The 27,103-nt window shown below is 44.0% G+C and overlaps 1 protein-coding gene across 1 annotated transcript in view; it reads left to right on the forward strand.

Annotated features, from left to right (window-relative positions):
• Window positions 1-27,103, forward strand: part of LOC117347325 (dynein heavy chain 6, axonemal-like) — a 2,502,256-nt gene that overhangs the window by 95,244 nt on the left and 2,379,909 nt on the right. Inside the window, 1 exon segment of the mRNA XM_033918113.1 lies at window positions 22,193-22,455. Coding sequence (XP_033774004.1) covers window positions 22,193-22,455 — 263 coding nt within the window.

Raw genomic sequence — 27,103 nt, forward strand, 5'->3', positions numbered from 1 at the left:
CATAGTCCGGCACTTGGATACACACGACTTGCTGAAACCCAGTCAACATGGGTTCAGGAAAGGGAAATCATGTTTAACGAATTTACTTCAATTTTATGAGACCGTGAACAAGCAAATTGATAGTGGAATGCCGGTGGACATAATATATTTGGACTTCCAGAAAGCGTTCGACAAAGTTCCACATGAAAGACTTCTCAGGAAACTACAAAGCCATGGAATTGAGGGAGATATACAAAGGTGGATAGGCAAATGGCTGGAAAACAGAAAGCAGAGAGTGGGCATAAATGGGAAGTACTCAGACTGGGAGGAAGTGACTAGTGGTGTACCCCAGGGCTCGGTACTTGGGCCGATCCTATTTAATATTTATATCAATGACCTGGAAGACGGAATATCCAGTGAGATCATTAAGTTTGCAGACGACACAAAGCTATGCCAGGCAATCAGATCGCAGGAGGATATCGAGGAAGTCCAGAGCGACTTGTATCAGTTAGAGAAATGGGCAGAGCAATGGCAGATGAAGTTCAACGTGGAGAAATGCAAAGTAATGCATTTAGGTAATAAGAATAAGGAACACGAGTACAGAATGTCAGGCGCAACTCTGGGTAAGAGCGAACAAGAAAAGGACCTGGGTGTACTGATAGATAGGACCCTGAAGCCATCGGCACAATGCGCGGCAGCGGCAAAGAAAGCAAACAGAATGTTAGGCATGATAAAGAAAGGAATCACGAGTAGATCGAAGAAAGTCATAATGCCGCTTTATAGAGCAATGGTCAGACCACACTTGGAATACTGTGTCCAACATTGGTCTCCCAACCTAAAGAAGGATATAAAACTACTGGAGAGGGTGCAGAGACGAGCAACGAAGCTAATAAGAGGTATGGAGAACTTGGAATATGAGGAATGACTCAAGAAACTAGGACTGTTCTCCCTTGAGAAGAGAAGGCTGCGAGGGGACATGATCGAGACGTTCAAAATACTGAAAGGCATCGATAAAATGGAGCAGGAAAATAAATTATGTACATTGTCCAATGTGTCACGGACAAGAGGACATGGTTTGAAGCTAAGGGGGGACAAGTCCAGGACAAATGTCAGGAAGTTCTGCTTCACGCAGCGAGTGGTGGACGCCTGGAATGCTCTCCCAAAGGAGGTTATTAAGGAATCAACTGTGCTAGGATTCAAAGGCAAATTAGATGCACATCTCCTTACGAGAGGCATAGAGGGTTATGGGTAACTAAAACTACATCAGGTATATACCTGATAGGGCCTCCGCATGTGCGGATCGCCGGACTCAATGGACCATGGGTCTGATCCGGAGATGGCAGTTCTTATGTTCTTATGTTACTCCGGGATCTAGTATCTCGTCCACTTAGCCAGATGTGTAACATGGTGGTGGGGACTGAGTTTTCCTGAAAATGTGGCACATATCGTGTTACTGCCTAAGCTGGGAAAGGACCCCGAATTGGTGGGATCCTTTAGACCCATCTCACTCCTGGACCAGGATAACAAATTACTAGCTATGACTCTGGTGATATACCCGGATCAGGTAGGTTTTGTGCCTGGTCGTTATGCCTCTATGAATCTGCTGAAAATTTCGGGGGCCATTCACGACCATGCTGGTAGGGGAGGACAGTCAGCAGTGGCAAGTTTAGATATGGAGAAGGCCTTTGATAGTATTTCATGGGAGTATTTATTTTGGGTTTTGGAGTGTTATGATTTCATGGTGTTGTTTTTGGACTGGGTTCGCGCCTTATATACACACCCTGGGGCTTGTTTGCTGATCAATGGGGGTTTGATGGATGCATTTGGGTTGCAGAGGTGTACACAGCAAGGGTGTCTGCTGTATCCTTTGGTGTTCCTCCTTGCCATAGAGCCCCTTGCTATTAAGATACAACAGGCAGCTCAAACTCGGGGGGTGCGGGTAAGGGGCCCAGAATGCAAAAATAGCCTCTTCACAGACTCTTCACGGACGATATTCTGTTATATCTTGGCAGGGTCCCTACACATCTGGCAGAGGCGTTATTTATCATGCAGGATTTTGGGGCGCTATCAGGCCTGCAGGTTAACTGTAATAAATCTGAACTCCTGTTACTGGCTGGAAGCCCCATGGAACCATGGCATGCACTTCTCCCTATCACATCATCGGCTAAACCGGTTTGATACTTGGGCATATATTTAAGTACTAATCCTGCTACATTGTATGTCACGAACATCCTTCGCCATATCGATATCATTGGGAACATAAGAACATAAAAATTGCCGCTGCTGGGTCAGACCAGTGGTCCATTGTGCCCAGCAGTCTGTTCTCGCAGCGGCCCCTAGGTCAAAGACTAGTGCCCTAACTGAGACCAGCCTTACCTGCGTACATTACGGTTCAGCAGGAACTTGTCTAACTTTGTCTTGAATCCCTGGAGGGTGTTTTCCTCTATAACAGCATCCGGAAGAGCATCCCAGTTTTCCACCACTCTCTGGGTGAAGAAGAACTTCCTTGTGTTTGTATGGAATCTATCCCCTTTTAACTTTAGAGAGTGCCCTCTAATTCTCCCTACCTTGGAGAGGGTAAAAAACCTGTCTTTATCTACTAAGTCTATTCCCTTCATTATCTTGAATATTTCAATCAGGAGAAGGAGGCAGGAGGGAGCAGAAGGCTCGGAGAAGCGGCGAGAGTATGCTCCGCCCACCCCAACGCATCAGAGGCAGCGCTGGACTCCCCCTTAAAAAGGGGAGGAGCCAACGCAGCACACGCGGTGCTGGTGCCGAGCACAGGAGAAGGAGGCAGCGTGCTCAGGTAGCCAGGAAGAACCAGGAGAACTCGCAGAAAGAACAGAAGAAGGAGGCAGGAGGGAGCAGAAGGCTCGGGGAAGCAGCGAGAGTACACTCTGCCCACCCCCACCGTGTCAGAGGCAGCGCCGGACTCCCCCTTAAAAAGGGGAGGAGCCAACGGCGTGCAGCCATTCGGTGCTCGCCTTAGCGAGAGTGCCTTTGCGAAGGGCCTTTGGAAGGGACAAGTCACTACTACCAAGAACACCAGAGGAGAACAGAAAGGTAAAGAAGCAGCAAACGGCAAGCACAGAAGGTAAGGAAGAGATAGACACAAAAGGAACAAACCCACACAAACCAAATTAAGATAAGGTAGAGCGAAGACAGCACACACAATAAAAGCAGCAAGACAGCAAGGAAGCGGCGGTCACAGAAGGAAAGGGGGAGACAGGCACAGTACCACACACCTACAAGGGACACAAGCACACAAAGGTCCCAACACAGCAACACCAACAGACTCTCTACAAACAGGAAGACAGCAGACAGGAAGTCAGAAGGTAGGGGGGAGGCAGGCACGGTACCACACACCTAGAAGAGACAAGCACATAAAGGTCCCAACAAAGCAACACAGACTCTCTACAAACAGGAAGACAGCAGACAGGAAGTCAGAAGGTAAGGGTGAGGCAGGCACAGTACCACACACCTAGAAGGGAAACAAACACACAAAGGTCCCAACACAGCAACACCAACAATCTCACTACAAACAGGAAGACAGCAGACAGGAAGTCAGAAAACAACCAGTCAACAGAGACAGAAGGTTCACAACAAATCACTTGGACAACTCAGAAGGGAAGCAAGAAATGGAAGCCCAAGGAAGTCAGAAGATGAGCTTTCCTGTCTTCTGTACCGGCTGCAATATGTATGACTACCTCCCTTCGGGAATCCGGGCATACATTTGCAGTCGGTGCTTGGAGATGGATAGCTTGAAACGGCAAGTACGACTACTAGAGGAGACAGTGACCGAACTAAAAGAACTCCTCATTTTTGAAGATAGAATCCGAGAACAGGAGAAGTTTCTGGTAGAGTTCAGTCCAAACGAGGAGGTCAAGGAACTAGAAAGATTCATTGAGGAAGCTCACCAGCAACACGAGGAGTTCCCAGGGCTAGAAAGCTGTACCCGAGCAACTCAGGAAGAAGGCCTGGATGAGAGAGAAGACACCCTTGCAAATTCAGAAAAAACTGAAGCTGAGGTAGGGGATGATTGCACACCAGGAGGAAGAGAGATAATGCAAAAATACGTTCCCCCACCCAAAGAGCCAAAAACAATTTCAAACATATCGCAGGAGGAAGAAGATTGGCCCTACACCATGGACGTGGACTTACGACCCTCAAGGAACCCCCAAATAAAGAAGATGGGGATCATCATAGGTGACTCCATTATACGTCATGTGGACAGCCACACCGCAGGAGGAAGAGAGGACAGAATCGTCACCTGCCTGCCTGGAGCAAGAGTGAAGGATGTGGCCAGCAGGATCTCCAGGATCATAGACGGCGCAGGGGGAGAGGACACTGCTGTGCTTATCCATGTGGGAACCAACGATGTGAGTGGGCGGAAGTACGACAGGGAAGAGATGAAGGGCCAGCTCCACTCACTCGGAAGAAAACTGAAGATCAGGGAGGTGAAGATGGCTTTCTTCGAGATCCTCCCGGTACCAAGAGCGGACGGAAAGAGACAAGGAGAATTGCAAGCGATCAACACCTGGATGAGACAATGGTGCAAAGAGGAAGGCTTTGGCTTCATGCACAACTGGACGGCGTTCTGGGGAAAAAGGAAGTACTACAGAAAGGACAGACTACACCTCAACAAGGAAGAAGCAAGAGTATTGGCAGGCAACATGAAGAAGGCCATCGAGAAGGCTTTAAACTAAAAGGCAGGGGAAAGCCGACAGTCGATCACCAGTCGATGGCCTGGACAACAGGATGCCCCAAAGAAGGAACCACAGGCAACTATTCAGACACAGAAGGAGACGACCTCACAGCAAATAAGGGAGACAAGGCAGGAAGGGATGACTCAGACACAGGAGGGGACGACCACACAGCAAACAAGGGAGACAATGCAGGAGCAGAAAAGGATACTGTGAAAGATACAGTAGAGACAGCTAAGCGTAGAAAGTCCAAGAAGGTAACACAAAGAACTCAAATGTATGTATACGAATGCTAGAAGTCTGGGAAACAAAATGGGTGAATTAGAGACAATAGCAAGACACGAACGGGAAATCATTGGCATAACACAAACATGGTGGAATGAAGAAAACAAATGGGACACAGTACTACAGGGATACAAACTATACAGAAAAGACCGAGTAGGGCAGAAAAGTGGAGGTATTGCCCTATATGTTCAGGAAGGAGTAGAATCTGTTGGAGTGGTTACGACGGAAAGGAAAGAGAAGCTGGAGTCCCTCTGGATCAAGATTCCTAGTCACAATGGTGCAGACACAAAAATTGGCCTTTACTATCAACCCCTAGGACAGACAGAGGAAACCGACTCAGAAATGATAGAGGAAATCAAATAAGAATGCAAGACAGGCAATGTAATAATCTTGGGAGAATTCAATTTCACGGGGATAGACTGGAACCTGGAAACCTATAATTGCGGCAAGGAGGCCAAGTTCCTGGAAATGCTAGGGGATTGCTTCCTGGAACAAATGGTAAGAGAGCCAACAAGAGGCAACACCACCTTGGACTTGGTCCTAAATGGCCTTATGGGACCGACAAAAGAAGTAGAAGTCACAGTCCCGCTGGGGACGAGCGATCACAACATGATCAACTTTAAACTTGACGTCGGGAAAGGGAAACGTACCAAAACCTTAACCACGACCTTAAACTTTAAAAAGGGTAAATACGATCGCATGAGAGCCATGGTAGAAAAACGACTCGAGAAGATGGTGGACAAACTTGAAACGGTAGATCAGGCATGGTCCCTACTGAAAAATACTATCACAGAAGCACAAGATCTCTACATTCCAAGGATTTCCAAAGATCGGAGAACAAAGAGCAAAAGAGAACCGGCATGGCTTACCATACAGGTGAAGGAAGCCATAAAAGAAAAGAAGGACTCTTTCAAAAAATGGAAATGCATAAAGACAACCGAAGCCTGGAACAAACATAAAGATGATCAGAAGAAATGTCACAAGGCGGTGAGGGATGCAAAACAGGAATATGAGGAAAAAATAGCCCAGGAGGCCAAAAACTTCAAGCCCTTCTTTAGATACGTGAAAGGGAAAAAACCTGCAAAAGAGGCAGTGGGACCCCTGGACTTGGTACGGTTAATAAGACCCCCGATAGGGGGTAGTACACTCTTGACGCGGCTCCCAAAGGGGGAGACCTCACTGGTGTCTCACTATCCGGGCTTTGCCCCAAAAATAAAGCACCGTGAGTCAAGTTGAACCAAACATAATGTGTAAAGTTTAATTAGTCACTTAACACACCAACTAGAAATCATATAAGCAGTTATTACAGTTCAAGTTTCCTGGCTTCTCCAAAACAGGGCAAAGAAAGAAAAACAAAAAAAAATGAAATCCTTTTAACTTTCACCCGGTCCGGTGAAAGCACAGCAAGCTTTCTGGCAAGTATAATTCCAGTCCAGGTCTTAGTGCTTTCTCTACTTTGCCCCACAGTCACTTAAAAAAAAAACACAGCACAAGTAATCTCTCTTAAGAAATTATCAAGCCGTGAGCTTGAGTCCTGGGCTTACCAATCAACACAGTCCAGTTTCTTCACCAGGTATTTGCATTTGTGGTTATAAAGTAAACTTTAAGCAGGAACCAAAAGACAAAACTAAAACCTTACTGCAGGCTCTTAAAGTGTCAGCCCTAATTAGCTCACAGTCCTGTAGTTCCCCTTGAGCTTCTGCACAGCTGCAGTGTAGCAAAACAATCAAGCTGGTGCAGCCCTGCTCTAAGCTTGTTTGTACCTCACAAACAATCAAAATTTAGTTCTTCTAAACTCTTCTCCATTATTATTCCTGTGCAGCTCCGTACCTGCAGTGTTTAGTAGCAAGTTGTCAAGCCCACATCCATGGCTTCTCCCATAACGGACTCCGGCATACACACTTCATCCAGGTCCATGCTTTCTGGGATGTCCAGCTGCTCTGCTGGTTCCAGGGGTATTGAAGCCTCACACTCCATTGGCTCTGGAGTGAGGTCTGGCCTTTTCCTGGCCCGGAGAACTCTCTCTGCCAGACTCTCTTGGGCAGCTTCCTTTAATGCTCTGGAGAGCTGCTTAAAAGGCCTAGGGCCACGCCCTACACTGGGTGTCTGTGTGCCTAGCTTGTGTGTTCTTGGGCTCCCCCTCAGGCTACAGGGCAGAATATCACTGGGAACTTGCTTAAATCTCTTAGTGTGGCTGGAGGTTTTCCTGGTCCGTGGAGTTATCCTATATTCTGGGCACTGCTCTAGGTTAGAAGGCTCCGGATAGGCAGCTGGGCTTTCAGGATCTTCTTGCTGATCCTTTTCAGAGAGAGCCTGGTCTCGAGTAAGAGCTTGAGACCGGGGTTTTGCTCTGACATGACCGTCTCGGGGAGCGGAAATGTCACATACCCCCTCACTTAAAAGCTGCCTAGTCTGAGGCTTCTGCTGGTGTGTCTCGTACATTCTAGACAGAACATCCACATTGGTGTTAAGCTTCCCAGGTCTAGGCACCTCAATACCGCTTACGGGTTTTATTAAATTTCTTTCCCGGATTCGTAGGTAATGGGTCAGGGTCCATGAAATCATCGGGCCACTGCAATACTGGAGTTTCATACCCGGCCAGTACCCCCGGGCTAGTCTCTCTACCCGACTCCTCTAAAACATCCATTCTCTGAGCCAGGGCGGACACTGCTTGTCTGACTTCTCCTAACTCCTTGTCCCGGATGCCATTAACCTGCTGCTGTAGCTTGTCCATATCCCCACTTGCTTCGTCTAGTGAATCAGCCATCTTCCCTAACTGGCTCAAGTGACGTTCCCATCGTTCGTCGCCTGCCTCATTTTGTTTGGCCAGCAACTGGGCCTCTGCCTCTTTTTCCGCTAGTCGGTCCTTAAGTTCTTCCGTTCTTTTAATCCTCACCCACATATCTTGGCCGCGAGTTTGTTCCTCCTGTAGCTGTTTCCTTACTTGCTGCACTTGCCCATATACTTGAGCGAGGTCTTTTTGCAGCTTCTCCACCTCTGCTCCTGTTGAACTAACCTGGTTGCTAACTGTTTCAGGAGGGATTATCTGTGGGCTTGCCTGATTCTGACCTGCCTTTAATTTCTCCAGTTCCTCTCGTAAGGATTTCATCTCCTCCCGGAAGGTTTGGTCCTGTTCGGTTTGTTTCCCTATCCCCGGTGGCTGGGACTCCCCGGCTTGCCCTTTATCAGAGGATCCGAATCCTTTTCCTCCCCTCTGAGTATCGGGAAGTTCCGTATATTTTGTTAATTTCGGGTGCCAAATGCGCTCACAAATCATTTGAGCGATTCGCTCCCTGGGCCCAATCTTATAGTCAGTATTGCTCTGGTTAACTAGCAATACCGCTAAGTTACCTCTATAGTCCGGGTCCACCACTCCTGCGGCCACATCTATAGCGTGCCGTAGTGCTAACCCTGACCTCGGCGCTATCCTCAAGTAGGAGCCCGGCGGCGAGGACACCTGTATGTCTGTGTTAATCAGTGCCCGGCTCTGAGCTGGAACTACCTGTTCTTGGGCGGCGTATAAATCGTACCCCGCGGCACCGTCATAAGCCCTTGTAGGGATATGGGCTTTATCGGATAACGGGGCCCACCTTAGGACCGGTCTCCAATTCCTACTCGTCCCCCGGGTACTCTCTCTCTTCCCCCGTGGGCAAACTTGAGCCTGGTTTCGTCCCACTCTGGCCCCCATTACCCACTTCTGCTTGTGATGGGGTTTACGCACCCCCTCTCCAGCTTGGGCGACCTGTTGGGTTAGGCCTGACCAGTCCTTCCCTAGCACTACTGGGTATGGTGAAAAGTCCACCACCGCTACCTTCAAGTCCCAGCTTTCACTCTTCGTCTCTATGAGCATTTGGCGAAGAGGGTATTCCCTGGAGTCGCCATGTATGCAGGCAATGGTGACAGATTCGGGACCTTCTCTAGGATAATCTGCCGTCCCAATCTGTTTCCACAGTCTGCGTGAAATCACTGATTGTTCGGCGCCAGTATCTACTAGCGCTTTGACTCTCTTCCCAGCTATCGAGATAGGTACCTGATAAGGTCCGGTCTGGTTTACCCCCGAGGGCCTGATCACTACTAGGTCTCTTTTCCCCCGACAATCTCGCTGGGTATGCCCCTGTTTCCCACATTTAAAGCACCGGAGGCTCACATCCTGCCCTGTCCTCCTAGGAGCACTGGGTATCGCTTTCTTCTGGGGAGAGTTCCGGGCATCCAGTGACTTTGACCATGGGTGCTGATCTCTCCATGTTTCCCCTCTACTGGGCCTATCCACCTTCCTTTCCTCAAAAGAGTTCTGAGCATCCATAAATGCTTCGGCTGCCTCTACAAGTTTCAAGTTTCAAGTTTCAAGTTTATTAGGTTGTTTGTTGAATCGCTTAATCAGATTTCTAAGCGATGTACAATAAAATATACACATAAGAAAACGAAAACATTACATACAATTTATCAATTATAACAAAAACAAAGGGAAAGAGGAAGAGAAATACATTTTTTATAGTAAAGAAAGAACATACAGGGAAAACACATAAGGAAATTAAAAAATGAGTAAAAAATAATTAACTAGAGTAACACTGTATAATAAAATTTAATTAATTTGCAAATGCGTCTTTAAACAAGAAGGTTTTTAATTCGCTTTTAAATTTCCCAAACACTTTCTCCTCTCGTAAAAACATAGGAAGCGCATTCCAGATCTGGGGAGCTGTACATGAGAAGATAAATTGTCTTCTTGTGCCGATTACTTTTAACGTAGGAATTGATAAAAGATTCCGTTCACTAGATCTTAAAGTTCTTTTAACAGAATATGGAATAAGTAGTCTGAATAAAAATGCTGGAGTCTTATTTTCTAATGTTTTAAAGATAATAGTACATAATTTGTGTGTAATTCTGTGTATGACTGGAAGCCAATGAGCCTTTTTAAGGAGTGGTGTCACATGATCAAATTTTTTAGATTTTGTTATTAATTTAATAGAAGCATTTTGAATAATTTGTAAACGTTTAATTTCTTGTAACGTAATTCCTGTAAATAGTGAATTGCAGTAATCGATTTTAGACATCACCAGAGAGTGAATAAGAATATTAAGTGCTCTAGGACAGAGGAATTTAGAAATAGATCGAATTTTCCGCAATCTATAGAAGGTGGTTTTAACAATACTACTAATGTGATCATGATAATTGAGTTTATTATCAAAAATTACTCCTAGAATTTTAGTATTTTTAACTAATTGAAGAGGAATATTTTGAATCATAATAGGAGTAACTAAAGAAAAGTTTTCCTTCCAAGGAAACAGCATGATGTTTGTTTTTTTAATATTGAGAGCCAACCTGTTTTTGTCCAGCCAATGATGAATTTGCTCCAGTTTCTCATTAATTGTCAGAATTTCATTTATATTGTTATTATTTAGGGGGTACAATAATTGAATATCATCAGCATAGGCAAAAACATGAAATCCTATAGATTGACATAATGTCAACAGAGGTGCCAAAAATATATTAAAAAGTAAAGGTGAAAGAATTGATCCCTGAGGAACCCCATATGATATTTGTGAAATTGAAGAAGAAGAATCATTAAAGATTACTGTGGATGTGCGATTACTGAAGTAAGATGTAAACCATGCTAGAACATCATCTATAACCCCAATAGATTGAAGTCTAGCAAGGAGTAATTCGTGATCAATCGTATCAAACGCTGCTGAGAGATCAAGAGATGTTAAAAGCACCGATTGATGATGATCCAAGAAATATTGAATTGAAGTTGTCATACCAATTAGTGAATGTTCTGTACTATGGTAAGGTCTGACAGCCTTTCCTGCGGATCCATCCCCTCAAATCTTTGGGGACTGCTTCGAGTACCTGCTCCCTCACAACCTCCGCAATGAGGGCTCGAGGATCCGCCAGATAAGGCTGTAGCCACCTTTCTGCAAGTTTTGACAGTCTCTGTACTAGCGCTTTGGGTCTTTCTTTCGCTAGTAACTCTGTGGCTCTAAATTTCTGTCTGTAGTGTTCACAGGTATATCCTAGGTAATCTAAGATGTGTGTTCTTACTGTGGCATAATTACTAGCTTGCTCAGGTCTGAGAGTCTGAAAGGCCGATAGAGTTTCTCCGGCCAGGCAAGGCAACAGACGCACGGCCCACTGATCAGGGGGCCATCCGGCTGCTGTTGCAATACGCTCGAAGGCGTTTAAAAATTCGTCAGGCGCGTCCCCAGGAGCAATTTTACACAAATTCAATGTGTGTAATGGAATTTGTCCTACCATGGGCTGCGCTGGAGAACCCAGCGGATTCGCTGCGCCTGGGTTGGTCACCGTAGGGTGTAATGTCTGCGACCAGACTTTGGTCTGCTCTCCCATGGCCAATAGGATTTCGTCATGTTGCCGCCTTGCGGCTTGCTGTCCAGAATGCCACATCTCCTGGTTCGCCTTTATTAGATTCTGTATGTCTTCTGAATGTTGACGTCTTTCTTGGGCCAACACTGCCAGGAATTGTTGCGGGTCCATCATCCGATCTGTGCAAAAAGACAAACACAAACAAAAAGGAAACCCAAGTGCGGTCTCACCAGAGAGAGAAACTATCCCTCTTTGTTTAACCCTGAGGAGTACCCTAGCCGATACTTCTCGTATCCTCGTCAGTCCCCTCCCTAGGTACTCATTACCTGAGGTACTGACGAGTCTGGGCCTTTGGTTAATAGGCCTCCTTGGCCTCCAGTCGTTCGGGCTGTGCTTGTACGTCCTGCCTCTCCCGGCTCGGGCCCTTCCTTCTGGCCTGGTCCTCCTGGCGGTCCCTCAGTAGTCTAGTTGGGCGCGGTTCCTGCAGCGTCGTCCTGCATCACAGGAACACTCCAAAAGAAAAATCATGAAGCAAAAAAAAACCTGCAAAACTTTTTTTTTTTTTTTTTTTTTTTTCTTATAGGTTCAAACTTGAAACCACCAGTAGAGTGTGCTAATATCCCACCACTGCCACCATTTTGTCACCTACCGGGGTCTTGGTACGGTTAATAAGACCCCCGATAGGGGGTAGTACACTCTTGACGCGGCTCCCAAAGGGGGAGACCTCACTGGTGTCTCACTATCCGGGTTTTGCCCCAAAAATAAAGCACCGTGAGTCAAGTTGAACCAAACATAATGTGTAAAGTTTAATTAGTCACTTAACACACCAACTAGAAATCATATAAGCAGTTATTACAGTTCAAGTTTCCTGGCTTCTCCAAAACAGGGCAAAGAAAGAAAAACAAAAAAAAATGAAATCCTTTTAACTTTCACCCGGTCCGGTGAAAGCACAGCAAGCTTTCTGGCAAGTATAATTCCAGTCCAGGTCTTAGTGCTTTCTCTACTTTGCCCCACAGTCACTTAAAAAAAAAAACACAGCACAAGTAATCTCTCTTAAGAAATTATCAAGCCGTGAGCTTGAGTCCTGGGCTTACCAATCAACACAGTCCAGTTTCTTCACCAGGTATTTGCATTTGTGGTTATAAAGTAAACTTTAAGCAGGAACCAAAAGACAAAACTAAAACCTTACTGCAGGCTCTTAAAGTGTCAGCCCTAATTAGCTCACAGTCCTGTAGTTCCCCTTGAGCTTCTGCACAGCTGCAGTGTAGCAAAACAATCAAGCTGGTGCAGCCCTGCTCTAAGCTTGTTTGTACCTCACAAACAATCAAAATTTAGTTCTTCTAAACTCTTCTCCATTATTATTCCTGTGCAGCTCCGTACCTGCAGTGTTTAGTGGCAAGTTGTCAAGCCCACATCCATGGCTTCTCCCATAACGGACTCCGGCATACACACTTCATCCAGGTCCATGCTTTCTGGGATGTCCAGCTGCTCTGCTGGTTCCAGGGGTATTGAAGCCTCACACTCCATTGGCTCTGGAGTGAGGTCTGGCCTTTTCCTGGCCCGGAGAACTCTCTCTGCCAGACTCTCTTGGGCAGCTTCCTTTAATGCTCTGGAGAGCTGCTTAAAAGGCCTAGGGCCACGCCCTACACTGGGTGTCTGTGTGCCTAGCTTGTGTGTTCTTGGGCTCCCCCTCAGGCTACAGGGCAGAATATCACTGGGAACTTGCTTAAATCTCTTAGTGTGGCTGGAGGTTTTCCTGGTCCGTGGAGTTATCCTATATTCTGGGCACTGCTCTAGGTTAGAAGGCTCCGGATAGGCAGCTGGGCTTTCAGGATCTTCTTGCTGATCCTTTTCAGAGAGAGCCTGGTCTCGAGTAAGAGCTTGAGACCGGGGTTTTGCTCTGACATGACCGTCTCGGGGAGCGGAAATGTCACACTATGGAACCATAAAACGCCTTGTATAGCTCTAAAGAAGTTAAAAACTTTTAAGTGTAATGGTGGTGTGAATTTCCCCAACTTATACGATTATCATATCGCCTTTTTAAGCAGGCAAGGGTCTAAATGGCTCTTAGAAGCTGAGCATCAGATCATTCCTCCTTGGCTACAATTGGAGCATCAGTTGTACAATATGACCTTTCTAAAATACGCTCCCTTTACAATACCTGTTTCCATCATACGTGACAATTTGATACTGAACTCTACCATAGTGGCAATAAATGAATTTGACAAACTAGCGTCTAACAAATGGAATTCTACTATCCTTGCTCCCATATGGCTCAATCCACACGTTACAATCCAGGGTCAACATGTTGAATGGAAATCTTGGATCAAAACTGGTATATGGTCCATCTCACATGTCATGACCAATAAGACATTGGCTATTTTTGCTGAATTATCCTCTACCTATAACATACCAACAACACAGTTCTTTTAATGGTTCCAATTGCGACATAGTATTCAATCTTTTTTCAATAAGGTTTCTATAACCCATGACTTGCCTACCATTCTTGAGTGGTGTACAATGTTTAGTGGAAAACTGTGTGAAGCTTCAAAATGGTACAAACTGATTAAAAAATCCAAATTCCAATGCCCTAATACATTGTACGATATTTGGGCTCAAGATACATCACTCTCCCTATCGCCTGTTGACTGGGAGACACACTGGCTTAATTCTTTTGGGGCGCTACATGCGGCCTTTATTAAACAATTAGTATTATATTTGTACCATAGAGCATATTGGACGCCATATAAACTGTCAAAAGTATCTTCTGATGTCTCTAACTTATGCTGGTCTTGTTCTACTCATATAGGTACTTTAAATCATATGTTATTCTCCTGTAATTTATTACAGCCCTTCTGGTCCCAAATTTGGTCCACCATTTGTGACATTTTGCCTATTACTGACCCTCTTGATTATTCTGTTATTGTTATGGGTGGTGCAGCTTTAACTTCTAAACTGGATAGAGGTGCCCAAAGACTTCTGTATAGTTTCTTGTTAATTGCTGTTAAAACTGTTTTATCACATTGGAAGGACTTTTCCACACTACATTACCATGAATGGTGGAATACTGTGTGTTTATATGCCAAATACGAAAAGTCAATAGCAGAAAAGGATAGCCTGTCTTTCACCTCCTATAAACAAATTTGGTCTTATGTGTTGGACTATGCTGCCAGGATTTAAATTTCATTTTTAATTTTATTTAAGTTTTCTATATAATTACAGTATATTATTGTCGCTCATGTGTGCAGTTTCATGATGCATATTTGTTGCTCATGTGTGCAGTTTCATGATGCATGTTTGACTGCATTCTTATTACTTGTTACTTGTTACTTAATCGACTTATTACTTAATCTTGTTACTTATTACTTGTTACTTAATCGACTAAAATCTATTGGAATCATAGATCAAGTTCTTGAATGGTTCACTTCCTTTTTGTTAAGCCGTTCTTCCTTTGTTAGATTTAACGATAGTACATCCAAGAGTTACTCATTAGATTATGGTATCCCACAAGGCTCAATACTATCTCCTCTTCTTTTCAATATATTTCTTTCACCACTTTTAAACATAGCCCAATCTCTAGGTTTTACAGCTTTCGTCTATGCAGATGATATTCAGCTAATTCATCCATTGGATCCAGATAGTAATGACGACATCGCAGCAATTAACAATAAACTTGTAACAATAAAAAATTGGCTAAATACAAATAAACTATCATTAAATATTAATAAAACAAAATCGATGCTTTTCCCTTGGAAAAAAGATATAACATTAAGATCTCCAATCTCTATCAATAATACTGATTTAGAACAGGTCACTTCTTTAAAAATACTAGGAGTTTTGATAGATGATAAGCTCACATATCACAACTATATTAACAATATCGTTAAATCATGTTTTTATAAACTTCGATTAATTCGCTCTCTTGCAAAATTCTTACAACCAGAATCCATTAATATTCTCATTCATTCCCTAATAATGTCTAAATTAGATTACTGCAATTCCCTTCTTATAAACGTAACACAAAAAGAAAAAAGAAGGCTGCAACTTATACAAAATACCGCTGTGAAACTAATTTACAAAGCTAAAAAATATGATCATGTTACCCCACTGCTGATTAAATCCCATTGGCTTCCGATAAGCCATCGCATCACCTTTAAATTACTGCTTTTGGTGTTTAAAGCTTTAAATTTTAATGAACCCCAATTTATTAACAGATGGCTTATCCCATATAGTACAACACGATCACTTCGTTCATCTTAATTTAATCTTCTTTCCGTGCCTTCAATTAAAATGATAGGAACTAGAAGACACGACATGTTCTCTGTTATGGCCCCACAATCATGGAATCTTTTACCACAATACATTAGAGAACTAAAAGACCTAACACTGTTTAAAAAAACGTTAAAAACCTTTCTCTTTAAAGATGCGTATGGATCTTAGGACACTAAAAAAATCGATTATTTTTTAATCGTTACCTTTTTTTTTTTTTTTTTTAAACAGCTATTATAACCCCCCTTCTTGTTCTTCCCTTTTTTGTTTTTTCTTCTCTTCTATCAAAAATTGTAACTATTCCCCCTCTTAACCACACATGTCTTGTATGTCTTACCCACAAAATTATTTTAAAATTATGCTTACACTCAGTTTGTTAAATGTGTTAAATTTTAACTAACAACAAATTTGTTTTTATGTCAACATTAACATTGTATTTGTTTAATTTATTAATATATGTTATTATTATTGTACATCGCCTAGTAATTTAAATAGGCGATTCATCAAGAATAAATAAACTTGAACTTGAACTTATTGTGTACTGTATGAACATTAGCGTCCTGGAGAACATGTTGATTTCTCTTGTTCTTCTTTCTTTCTTCTTTATGTATCACTGTCTTTTATGAAAATTCAATAAAAACTTATTGAACAACAAAAAAAAAAGAATATGTAATCAATGGCCCCCAAATCTTTTTAAAACTATTGTAATTACTCTTTAAAATTAAAAAGGGATAGATTCCGTACAAACATAAGGAAGTTCTTCTTCATCCAGAGAGTGGTAGAAATCTGGAACGCTCTTCCAGAGGCTACTATATAGAAAAGCACTCTCCAGGGATTCAAGAAAAGATTAGATAAGTTCCTGCTGAACCAGAACGTACACAGGTAAGGCTAGACTCAAATAGGGCACTGGCCTTTGACCTAAGGGCCGCCATGTGAGCGGACTGCTGGGCACGATGGACCACTGGTCTGATCCAGCAGCGGCAAATCTTATGTTCTTATGGAGCGAAAAATACGGTATATCTTTGTCAGATGGCCAAAAGGGTATTCAAGAAAAACAAGGAAAAACAGAGGAATTCAAAATCTTCCCTAAGGATAGTTCGTTCCAGGTCCTGGTTAGAACCACTTACCAGTACTTTGTCCAGCACAAACTTAGTATCACTCATTCAAAGGAAGATCTTGTTTAACAAACAGATTTAAAAAGGTTAACATGCCATTATACTGGGCCATGGTATTCCCCCACCTGGAATACTGCGTCCAGCACTGGTCACAGTACATGAAAAAGGACATAGTACTACTCAAAAGGGTCCAGAGAAGAGCGATAAAAATGGTTAAGGAACTGGGGGAGTTGCCGTACAACGAGAGGCTAGAGAAACTGGGCCTCTTCTCCCTTGAAAAGAGAAGACTGAGAGGGGACATGATTGAGCCATTCAAGATACTGAAGTGAATAGACTTAGTAGAGAAGGAGAGATTGTTCACCCTCTTTGAGGCGAAGAGAACCAGAGGGCACTCGCTAAAGTTAGAAGGGAAAAGATTCTGTACAAACGTAAGGAAGGTCTTCACACAGAGAGTGGTAGAAATCTGGAATGCTCTTCCGGAGGCTGTTATAAGTTGGATAAGTTCCTACTGGAACAAAACATATGCAAGTAAGGCTAGACTCAAAGAGGGCACTGGTCTTTGACTTAAGGGCCGCTGCATGAGCAAACTGCTGGGTACGATGGACAACTGGTCTGACCCAGCAGCGGCAAATCTTATGTTCAAAGTCAGCATATTAAAACTTTAGTCCATAAAACAGGGGTGTCAAACTCAATCACATAAGGGACCGAAATCTATAACATAGCTGTGGGCCAAATTTTTTATTAAGATACTTAGGGGTCCTTTTCTTAAGGTACGCTAACTGATTTAGTGCGCACTAAAGATTAGTATCTGCTAAATGCGCACCTTAATAAAAGGACCCCTTAGTCTTAGTAGAAGTACGGGTTACAACCTCTCCAACCCCCATGCCAGCTCTGTGATGTAAACAAAATAAATAAAAAATACTTTTCCTCTCTCTTTTATGTTCTAGTCCACGCTTGCTGTCTAACACCAGCTCTGGCAGGATTCACATTTCAAATCTGACATATTGTAATCACAAAATAGAAAATAAAATTATTTTTTTCTACCTTTGTTGTCTGGTCATTATTCAAATCATGTTGGTATAGGCTCTGGTTATCTTCTGATAACTCGCTTGCCAGGGTCTCCTGCCCATTTGTCGTTTCCTTCTTTCTCCATGCTAATCGTCCATATTCCATCTCTGTCCTCCCCTTCCATCTCCGTTCCCTTCCCTGGAGGTCTGCCATTTTTCCTTTCTTTCGTCTCCATCCCCGAAGCTGCAGCAATGGACCCCACCATCCCCAGATCCACCATATCTATTTTTCTCAACTACGCTTTCATCAAGCATCTCTCCCTTCTTCCACACCACCACCATCTCTCCCTTTCTCTTCCCAATGACCCTCCTTTCCAGTATCTCTATCGCCCGCTCCACATAATCCCTTGTGGTCCAACTTCTTTCCCTTTCTTTTCCTTTCCTCCCTCCATCGTCCACCATCTCTCTCCCTCTCCTCTGTTTTTAGACCCATTATTTCTTCCCCTCTTCCCCACCCTCAGTCCAGCATATGTACGCATATTTGGACCTCTCCTTCCCTCCCTCACTCCACACACTTCTACACCAGGCTCCCCCCGAAGGCCCGCATGTTTCACCCCTTCCTTCTAGTGTCCTCCGGCTTCCCGGTCTCACCTTCAAAGCAGCGTGCAGAGGATCGCCAGTAAGTTTTGCGATCCTAGCAGGTTGCTGTCGGCCTCCGCAGCACGTTCCCTCTGATGCGGTCTCGCTCCTCCTCTGACGCACGGAACCATGGCAGAAGGAACATGCTCTGGAGGCTAAGGCAGCCTGCTAGGATCGCTACAGCCAAATGGCTATCCTCTGCAGGCTGCTTTGAAGGTGAGACCAGGAAGCCGGGAGAGAGATGGTGGAAAATGAGATAGAGGGACAGAAGGAACAGGGTATTTTTTCGTGGGCCAAATTAAATCACCCTGCAGGCCAAATTTGGCCCGCAGGCCTGAATTTGACACCCCTGCCATACTATATTTCCAGCTTCAGCCTATTCAAAAATACAGGGTGGAAAAAAGCATAAGAACTTCTTAAGCAGGTTTGCTTATCTTACAGTTCAGGTCAGTCAGCCCTCCCTCAGGCTTACACTTTCAAAAAGGGAAAAAACAAACAAACACAAAACCACATTCTGTGCTACCCAGCAGAGCTACTAATCCGCACTTAAACACATGAGCAAACGTTAATCTTTTATTAAAACACAGTCCTTGTAAATTTTTACCTGGCTTCCAGCCTCTCAAGAAAACAAACACTTTTCTTTCTCAAGCAGCCAGATAAACAAAAAGACACAAGCACTGCTGCTTAAACTTGAAACACCTATTTCTGACCTGTGTGGAACAGAGGTTACAGTTCCATACTCTCAGCTTCTTCAAGCATTGAAGTTGCTGAGCAGTGGCGTACCTAGCATGTGTGACACCCGGGGCCCATCATTTTTTGGCACCCCCCCCCATCTGTACGAAAAACATGATTTTTAGTAACAAGCCACATGTCACATATGAGTACCTAGGAAAAGGCAGCATCTTACATACTGCAGTAAGAAGTACAACAGCAATACACCCATTGTAAAACTAAACAAGCCAGACTAATACAGATCAATCCTGCAGTCAATCCTAACAGAAAACCATGCCTTTCGAATACACAGAACACATAAAACACCTTCGCCTAGTATGGAATAAGTAATCACAAACTTACCCCTCCCCCTTTTACAAAACTATAGTGTGGATTTTAGCCATGGTGGTAACAGCTCTGACGCTCATAGAATTCTGAGCATCAGAGCTGCTACCACCACGGCTGGCGCTAAAAAATGCTCCACAGTTTTGTAAAAGGGGGGATAAAATAGAAATACATAGACAAAGGTTAAATTGAACCAGCAAGAAGCTGGACTCTGCATACAATGCAAAACCACAGAAACAGTGACACATGTCTCCTAAAGCAATAAATAAATAGAAAATTTTTATTCTACCTTAGTCTTCTCTGGTTTTTGCTTTCCTCAACTGCTTGTTACTCTCTTCCTTCCATCCACTGTCTGCCATCTCTCTGCCCCTATATGGCATCTTCTCTCCTTCTATGCCCCTTCCAGAAACTGCCTCCCCTTTCCATCTCTCCTTTCACCCCATTGGTCTGGTATCTGTCTCCTCTCCTTCCCCCCTGCTCTCCCCAATTCTCTCCCCCTCTGCTCCCTTTCCTCCTTCTGTCACCCAAGGCCTGGTGTCCTCCATAGCCCCAGGTACATTAGATAGATTGTGAGCCCACCCGGACAGATAGGGAAAATGCTTGAGTACCTGATTGTAAAAACCGCTTAGATAACCTTGATAGGCGGTATATAAAATCCTAATAAACTTGAAACTTGAACTTCTTCGGGCAGCAGCAGCATTCACAATTCACTGCTATTGCCGGCTTCAGGCCTTCCTCTCTGTCGGGTCCTGTCTTCATGAAAACAGGAAGTAGGCAGGACCCGGCAGAGAGGAAGACCTGAAGCCGGCAACAGCAGCAAATTGTAAACGCTGCTGCTGCCCGAAGAAGATAATGGCACTAGGCCTTGGAGCACCAGAGGCAGACCGCTTCTCTCCCCTCCTAGCCGAACCCCCGCTGACCCTCCTATCCTCCCCCCCCAAGTGAACCTTTCTGACCCTCCCAGCGAGAGCAGCAAACCTCCCTCCAGTAGCATTGGCTGCTTCACGGCTTTCTCCTGCTGGTGCAGCGTTGCTGATGATGTCATCAGTGACGCGGCAGAGGGAGAAGAAAGCCGCCAAGCAGCCGACGCTACTAGAGGTTAGGTTTGCTGCTCTCACTGGGAGGGTGGGAGCGCAATAGGGACCGGGCTGGCTGTGCACCCCCCCTAAGGCTGCACCCGGGGCGGATTTCCCCCCCGCCCCCCCCTTGGTACGCCACTGTTGCTGAGTCCTCCCACTTCATTACATGATCTGGGAAACTTTCTTCTGCTGGTGTTTCCTTCTCGAGAGTCACATTCTCCATTTCATAGTATGGTGCTGGTATGTAGTTTCCTACTCGTCCCGCCTCTATCATCTGGCAAGCTATGGGAGATAAAGGGCTCTGAATCACCTTGTCCCTCCCCTTTAGCAGTCTCAGGCAATTTCTTAAAGGGCCAGTCATTCTTTATCTTAGATTCTGTGCTATGGTTTCTTAAAGGCACAAATCAAACCTAGGTGTTCTAAAACTTTGAGGCTTTCCTCTCTGGGAAGTTTTAGGCAAAGATCTATATTGAGAACCGGGTGTAGGGGCTAGCTGGGCATCTGGCACAGGGTTCCTGTTACGCTGCACAGGGTCTCTGCCACACCTGCTACCTTGCATTCAGTTTTTTATCAGTCAGGTTGGGGATGTTCTCATCATGATTCTCTTACAGTCATGATCCCAATGCTACAAAATGAGTAACCATTTCCAGTTCTTTTTATACAGAACCCACAGATGTCTGTTGTAGCAGTTTTTTTTCTGTGCTTGCTAATCTACTGTCCTAGGCTAATAGTTGCAGTTCTTGTATTTCTAACCATTCATGTGTCTGGGTTTGATCCATATAGAGTTCTTAGAGTGACACATTATATTTCCCACTGTATATGCACATTTGCCAGTTGTTTTTTCTTGTTTGCCGATCCAATTCATTATAGAGCTTTTTCTCCTGTTTTGCATTTTCTTATGGTTCCTTTTCTGTGCTACAGTTGGATTTTCACTCTTCTGCATGTTGTGCTTGACTACATGTAATAATGAAAGTGGATACTTTTTGTACATTTGGATCTGTTGATGCTGTTAAATAGGCCTGGGAGCATGTGAGAATAGCTTTATATGAATAATGTATTTCTACAGGACCCATTCCACCAGTTCGAGAAATGTACAGTTTTAGCATAAACTAGTTCTTAATAGAACAACTCATGAGTGTGAAGGATTTGATAGAGACTTTTAAAATATTAAAAGGATTTGATAAAATAGACCAAAAATAAGCATTACTTAAATATTCTGATGTGACGAGGACAAGAGGACATAGACTGAAACTGAGTGGCAGCAGGCTTAGGACAAATGTCAGGAAATTCTGTTTCACACAGCGCGTGGTGGGTGCTTGGAATGCACTCCCGGAGGAGGTTGTGGAGGAGACTACTGTTCTGGGATTCAAACGCAAGTTGGATGCACACCTTCTTGCATATCATATTGAGGGATACGGTAAATCCAGGTCTCCAAAAAGGTGTACCTAAATGGGCCGCCGCGTGTGCGGATCACCGGACTAGATGGACCTCGGTCTGATCCGGTGAGGGCGTTTCTTATGTTCTTATGTTCTTAAGGTAGTGACTGCAGTGTTGTCTTCATTTTTTAAGAATATTTAAAATGTATTTGTTCATATCTAATACCTTGCAAAACTTGCTAAATACAGTAATCTAATGTTTGGATATCTTTTAAATTTGTTCATCAGTATTACTGTGATATGATTTGTCTCAGTATCATTATGATATAATTATGTGCAAATTGATATTTTTGTTTTATGTAGGTACAGTTGAACCAGAGTAGAACAATATCTCCTATTCCTCCCAAGCAACCACGAATTATAGTTGGAAGAACAAGTTCCTATACATGGCTTTCATCTCCTCCTCCTCCATGTACTTTTGAAGCAGTAGAAGATGTCATTAAAGCCAATATTCAAGATCCTTTGCATATAATTAAAATAATACGTGAAAATAAACATCTTGGCTTTCTTTACATGACTCCAGCAGTTCCCAAGGCATCAATTCAATATGACTCATATAACCTAAAGTAAGTTTTATCTATTTTTTAAAACTCTTTTAATTTAGAAAGAGAACACATTACAACAACATAACCATAAGAGAAATAAAACTAGTTCCTCAAAATACACAGAACAATATACATAGTAACATCAGCCATATAAACAATGAAAATAGTTTTAAAAAAAAGTTTTTTAATAGCTTATATAAGCAATGCTAGCAACTCATTTTGCAGTGAAGCTGATGGTCGAAAGATCTAGGTACCTAACTTACTTCCTTTTATCTCAGGGCTTTTTATCTCAGGCTGTGATGGTAAAAGCTCCAGCGCTCATAGGAATTCTATGAGCATCAGAGCTTTTACAGCCACAGCCTGTGATAAAAAAAAACCTAATTTGGCTTGATAAAAGGGGTGTGTGGGTGGGGTTAAGGAGTTAGTTGCCTAGGTCTTCCTAAATGAAAACTGTGCCCCTAATAAGTGCCTAGATTCAGAAATCTATTTGTACTTGGCTCCAAAAAAGTAGGCAGTGGTAGAGATGGGGCAAGGAAGACATTTGAAAACTGTAATGTATGCATGAAAAGTTTCAAGTTTATTAGGATTTTATATACCGCCTATCAAGGTTTTCTAAGCGTTTTTTTACAATCAGGTACTCATGACTTGTTATGGAATTTCCATGACTATATTGAGGTAAAGGTATGTGCATAATGCCATTTTGCATATTTTTAACTGTATCAAGCTGAAGTTTTCCCAGCACAAAGTTGAATGGGGTTTGGACTTATGTATCTCTTTTGGGATTTTTTAAAGAGATTCCTTTACATTAAAAAAAAAAAAAAAATTGTCTGATCAGTATTTGGAAAATCTTATACAGTTAAGCATGTAGGTTTGAATCCTGTCTATATGTACACCCTTCTTACAAATACATGTTATGTATACTAAGTGGGTATTTGCAGAATAGCTCTTAGGCAAATTTTGGCAGATCCATGTGTACACATATACACATAAATACTACTATTTTAAACATTTATACACATAATCAGCCTATAAATTATGTTACAGAATGTTACACCTATGTTACACCTATGTTACAGAAGTACCGTATTTTTCACTCCATATGACACACTTTTTTTCCACTCAAAAGTGGGTGGAAATGTAGGTGCATTTTATGGAGCGAATAGCAATTTTTTTTAACACCCCTCTCCCCAGGGCTCCTCGATGATTGCCTGCAGCTCGTCCTGCAGTAGCACTACCTGCTGCAGCCTTTCCTGGATCAACTGGCCCTGAAACATGGAAAGGTCCAGCAGCTTGTCCTTCTCCTGGCTCAGCTGGCCATGCAGATCCTCCGTCTTTGGCCCACCAGTGTTGCTATTCGAGCTCCTAGATGTAGGTCCGTTGTTCCTCGCCTTCTGCCGAGAGCCATTGCAGTTCCTCCTCCAGCTTCCTGATGCATTCTTGCCGCTCACTCAGAACCATGTCCCGATCCTTGCTCACGTCCTTCAGCTGCCCGAAGAGGTCGTCGACATCCCGCAGGGCTCAGGCCCGTTCCTTCCTCTCCTCCTGCAGCTGACTGAACAGCTCCTCCCACTCACGCAAAGTCTCGCTGTCCAGCTCCCGCAGGCCATACTTCTTCCGTAGCTCGGCGCTCTACCACTTGTAGTCATCCTTAAAGCGGATCATCATCTGGTGGTTGTTTGCCAGGTCCTGGTGGGCCCGGGGGTAAGTTCTGGCATCCTCTTCTGCTTTACAGCGCTGGACCACTGAAATTTAAATAAAAGGTACCGGGCGGGGGGGGGGGGCCTGCCTGCCTGCCTGCCTACCACTAGACCTGCCTTATATCCTGTCCCGACCTACCACTAGATCACCAGATGGGGGATGGGGTACAGGCCAGGCGGGGGACAGAATTTTTTTACTTGGGTTTTCCTCCTCTACAGGGGGGTGCATCTTATGGTCGAGTGAGTCTAATGGAGCGAAAAATATAGTACTTCCTAGTAGGCTTAAGTTATACATTTTAAATTTGAGGCACAGTTTGACATAACTAGGTTGCCACATAAGGTTATATGGGTAAAATATAAACATACAGTATATATATACTGCTGAAAATCTACATAATTTTAAATGACTAACCTATACATGTAAAGTTATACCATTGACTGGTCACTGAATATTTATCTCTGTGGATTGTGGGGCTAGATAGGTGATTAGCTGATAAGCCAATTAGCTAATAATTACTCTGGTTAGAGTTTGTGGCTTGTTTGAAGAATGATTTTGCCCTAATATGCTTGCAAAACAAGGAAAGGGTTCTCTTGAAGGTTTTTCTGGCAATATGAGAGAAGAATGTCACACTTTGGAAATATATTACAATTTATTGGTTATATATATACAGTGGTGCCTCGCATAACGAACGCCTCGCACAACGAACGCTGCACACAACGAACTTCATGTCTTGATTCACACAACGAACTTCGTTTCACACAACGAACTTCACACAACGAACTTCACACAACGAACTTCGTTTCACACAACGAACTTCGTTTCACACAACGAACTTCGTTTCACACAACGAAGTCGCCCGAGCTGCCGATGTATTGCATCCTTCCGCGCAGGCACTGCAGGCAGTCGTTAGTCACTGCGCTTAACTGCCCTCTCTCACTGTATACAGTCGTCCTTTTAAGATAAACTCAATATTTTTTATATATCATGGCTTCTAAAAAAAGCAGGAAGGTGATTTCTGTTGAAATGAAACGGGAAATAATTAGAAGGAGTGAATGTGGGGTAAAACAGTGTGACCTCGTCAAAGAGTTTGGCCTCAGCAAGACCACCATTTTCACCATTTTGACAAATTTATCTTTTTTTATGTCATCTTAGCATATTTTATGCTGCAGAATGAATTATTTTTTTTAACATGTATTGTTATGGGAAAACGCGTTTCACATAACGAACTTTTCGCATAACAAACTTGCTCCTGGAACGAATTAAGTTCGTTGTGTGAGGCACCACTGTATTACAATTTATTGGTATTTATTGCTTTGAGACCGGCAGGCAAACGGCCCATGCTTCAACCAGAGGGAACTTCTGTTTTACCTGTGGGGATGATTAAACAGGTGGGGAAACAGAAACAGAGGAGCTCCACTGCAGGCTGGAAATGGAAGGATGAGGGCAGTTGGCCAGAGCAATAGCCATTCATGATAGAAAAGCTGAGAGAAATATCATGGCTAGAGAACCTCTGAGGCTCAATAAGGCTAAAGATTCTACACAGTAGGAACTATATACCAAAGGTCCGGGATGTAGAAATGTATTCTAAGTCAGAGGGAAGTGAGGTAATGATCAACAGTAAACTGTCCTACCGCCTTCAGATTAGTGTAGTTGTTAAGAACTGTTTTTTCAAGCTCAGAATGATCAGATCCTTAGCAAACATTCTTGACCCTCAGTCTCTCAACATTCTAATTCACTCCCTTATTATTTCCAAGCTCGACTATTGTAATCTACTATAATAACACGGCTCCTCTGACTAAACGCGGCAAGCCCGCCAGACTCCGGGAGACCTCCCAAGAAGCTAGGTCCAGGTGGAGTTCCGAGGCCCAGCCGTCCCGAACCCTCAGACAGTTTCTAGGAGCCTCAAAAGGAAGTAAAGCCCAATATAAGGCGGACACCGAAGTCTGAAAAGGCTCAACCTGGGCATACAGATCCCGAATCCGTGCCCCCAACGGGTGCTGAAGGGCCAACCGGGGAAGCGCAAGAATATAATGCTTAGCTTGGCAGTAAGCGAAAGTGTCCCCCCAGCATCGCCCCAACCGATCCCTCAGATCTTCCAAAGTTCACAGGTCCCCATCGACGGTTAGCAGATGTTCCACCAGAAAAAAGCCCAACGTCTTCCAACGACGAAAACTCGAATTGTCCATGCCAGGTACAAAATCCGGATTGCCCATCAAGGGCAACAAAGAAGACACCCGCGGGTCCCCCCCAGGTGCCTAACCAGGCCCTCCCACGCCCCACGCATAGAAGCCAAAAGTACCGTGCCCCGAACCTCCCGTGGCAAGGCCCCCCCAGGCATGTGAAGCAAAGCAAGGAGAGAATACGGGGCATACAAAACAGTTTCAAGCGAGGTGGGAATATATTGAGAATCCCCAAGCAACCAGTCCTTAAGGTGCCACAAAAGACAAGCTAAATTATACAAACCAAAATTCGGGATACCAAGACCGCTCTGCTGCCACCCCCCCACCAGCAGATCATAACGCAACCGAGGTTTCCTCCCTCGCCAACAAAACCGAGCCAAAACTCGTCGCAGGATCCTCAAGTCTTTCTTAAGAAGACGCAGCGGGAGGATCCGGAGTACGTAGAGCCACTGAGGAAAAATAACCATACGAATCACCGCCACGCGCCCCAACAAGGAAAGAGGGAGATCCCTCCAATGATCCAACTGCTGCGACGTGCGATCCAAAAGCGCCCCGACATTAAGAGAATAAAGACGACCAAGAGAAGCCAGGAGCCGGATCCCAAGATAACAAAAGGAATCAGTCGCCCAACGCAGCGGAAACGAAACTTCCCAGTTATCCCGCAAGACCGGCGAAGTGGACAAAGCCTCCGACTTCCCCAAGTTCAGATGAAGACCCGCAAAGTCCCCATACTCCTGAATCAGTTCCAATAACGCCGTCAACGAGCTCTGCGGGTCCGTAAGATGAACAAA

The sequence above is a fragment of the Geotrypetes seraphini genome, chromosome 1 (assembly GCF_902459505.1).
Source record: "Geotrypetes seraphini chromosome 1, aGeoSer1.1, whole genome shotgun sequence".
Classification (NCBI taxonomy): Eukaryota; Metazoa; Chordata; class Amphibia; order Gymnophiona; family Dermophiidae; genus Geotrypetes; species Geotrypetes seraphini.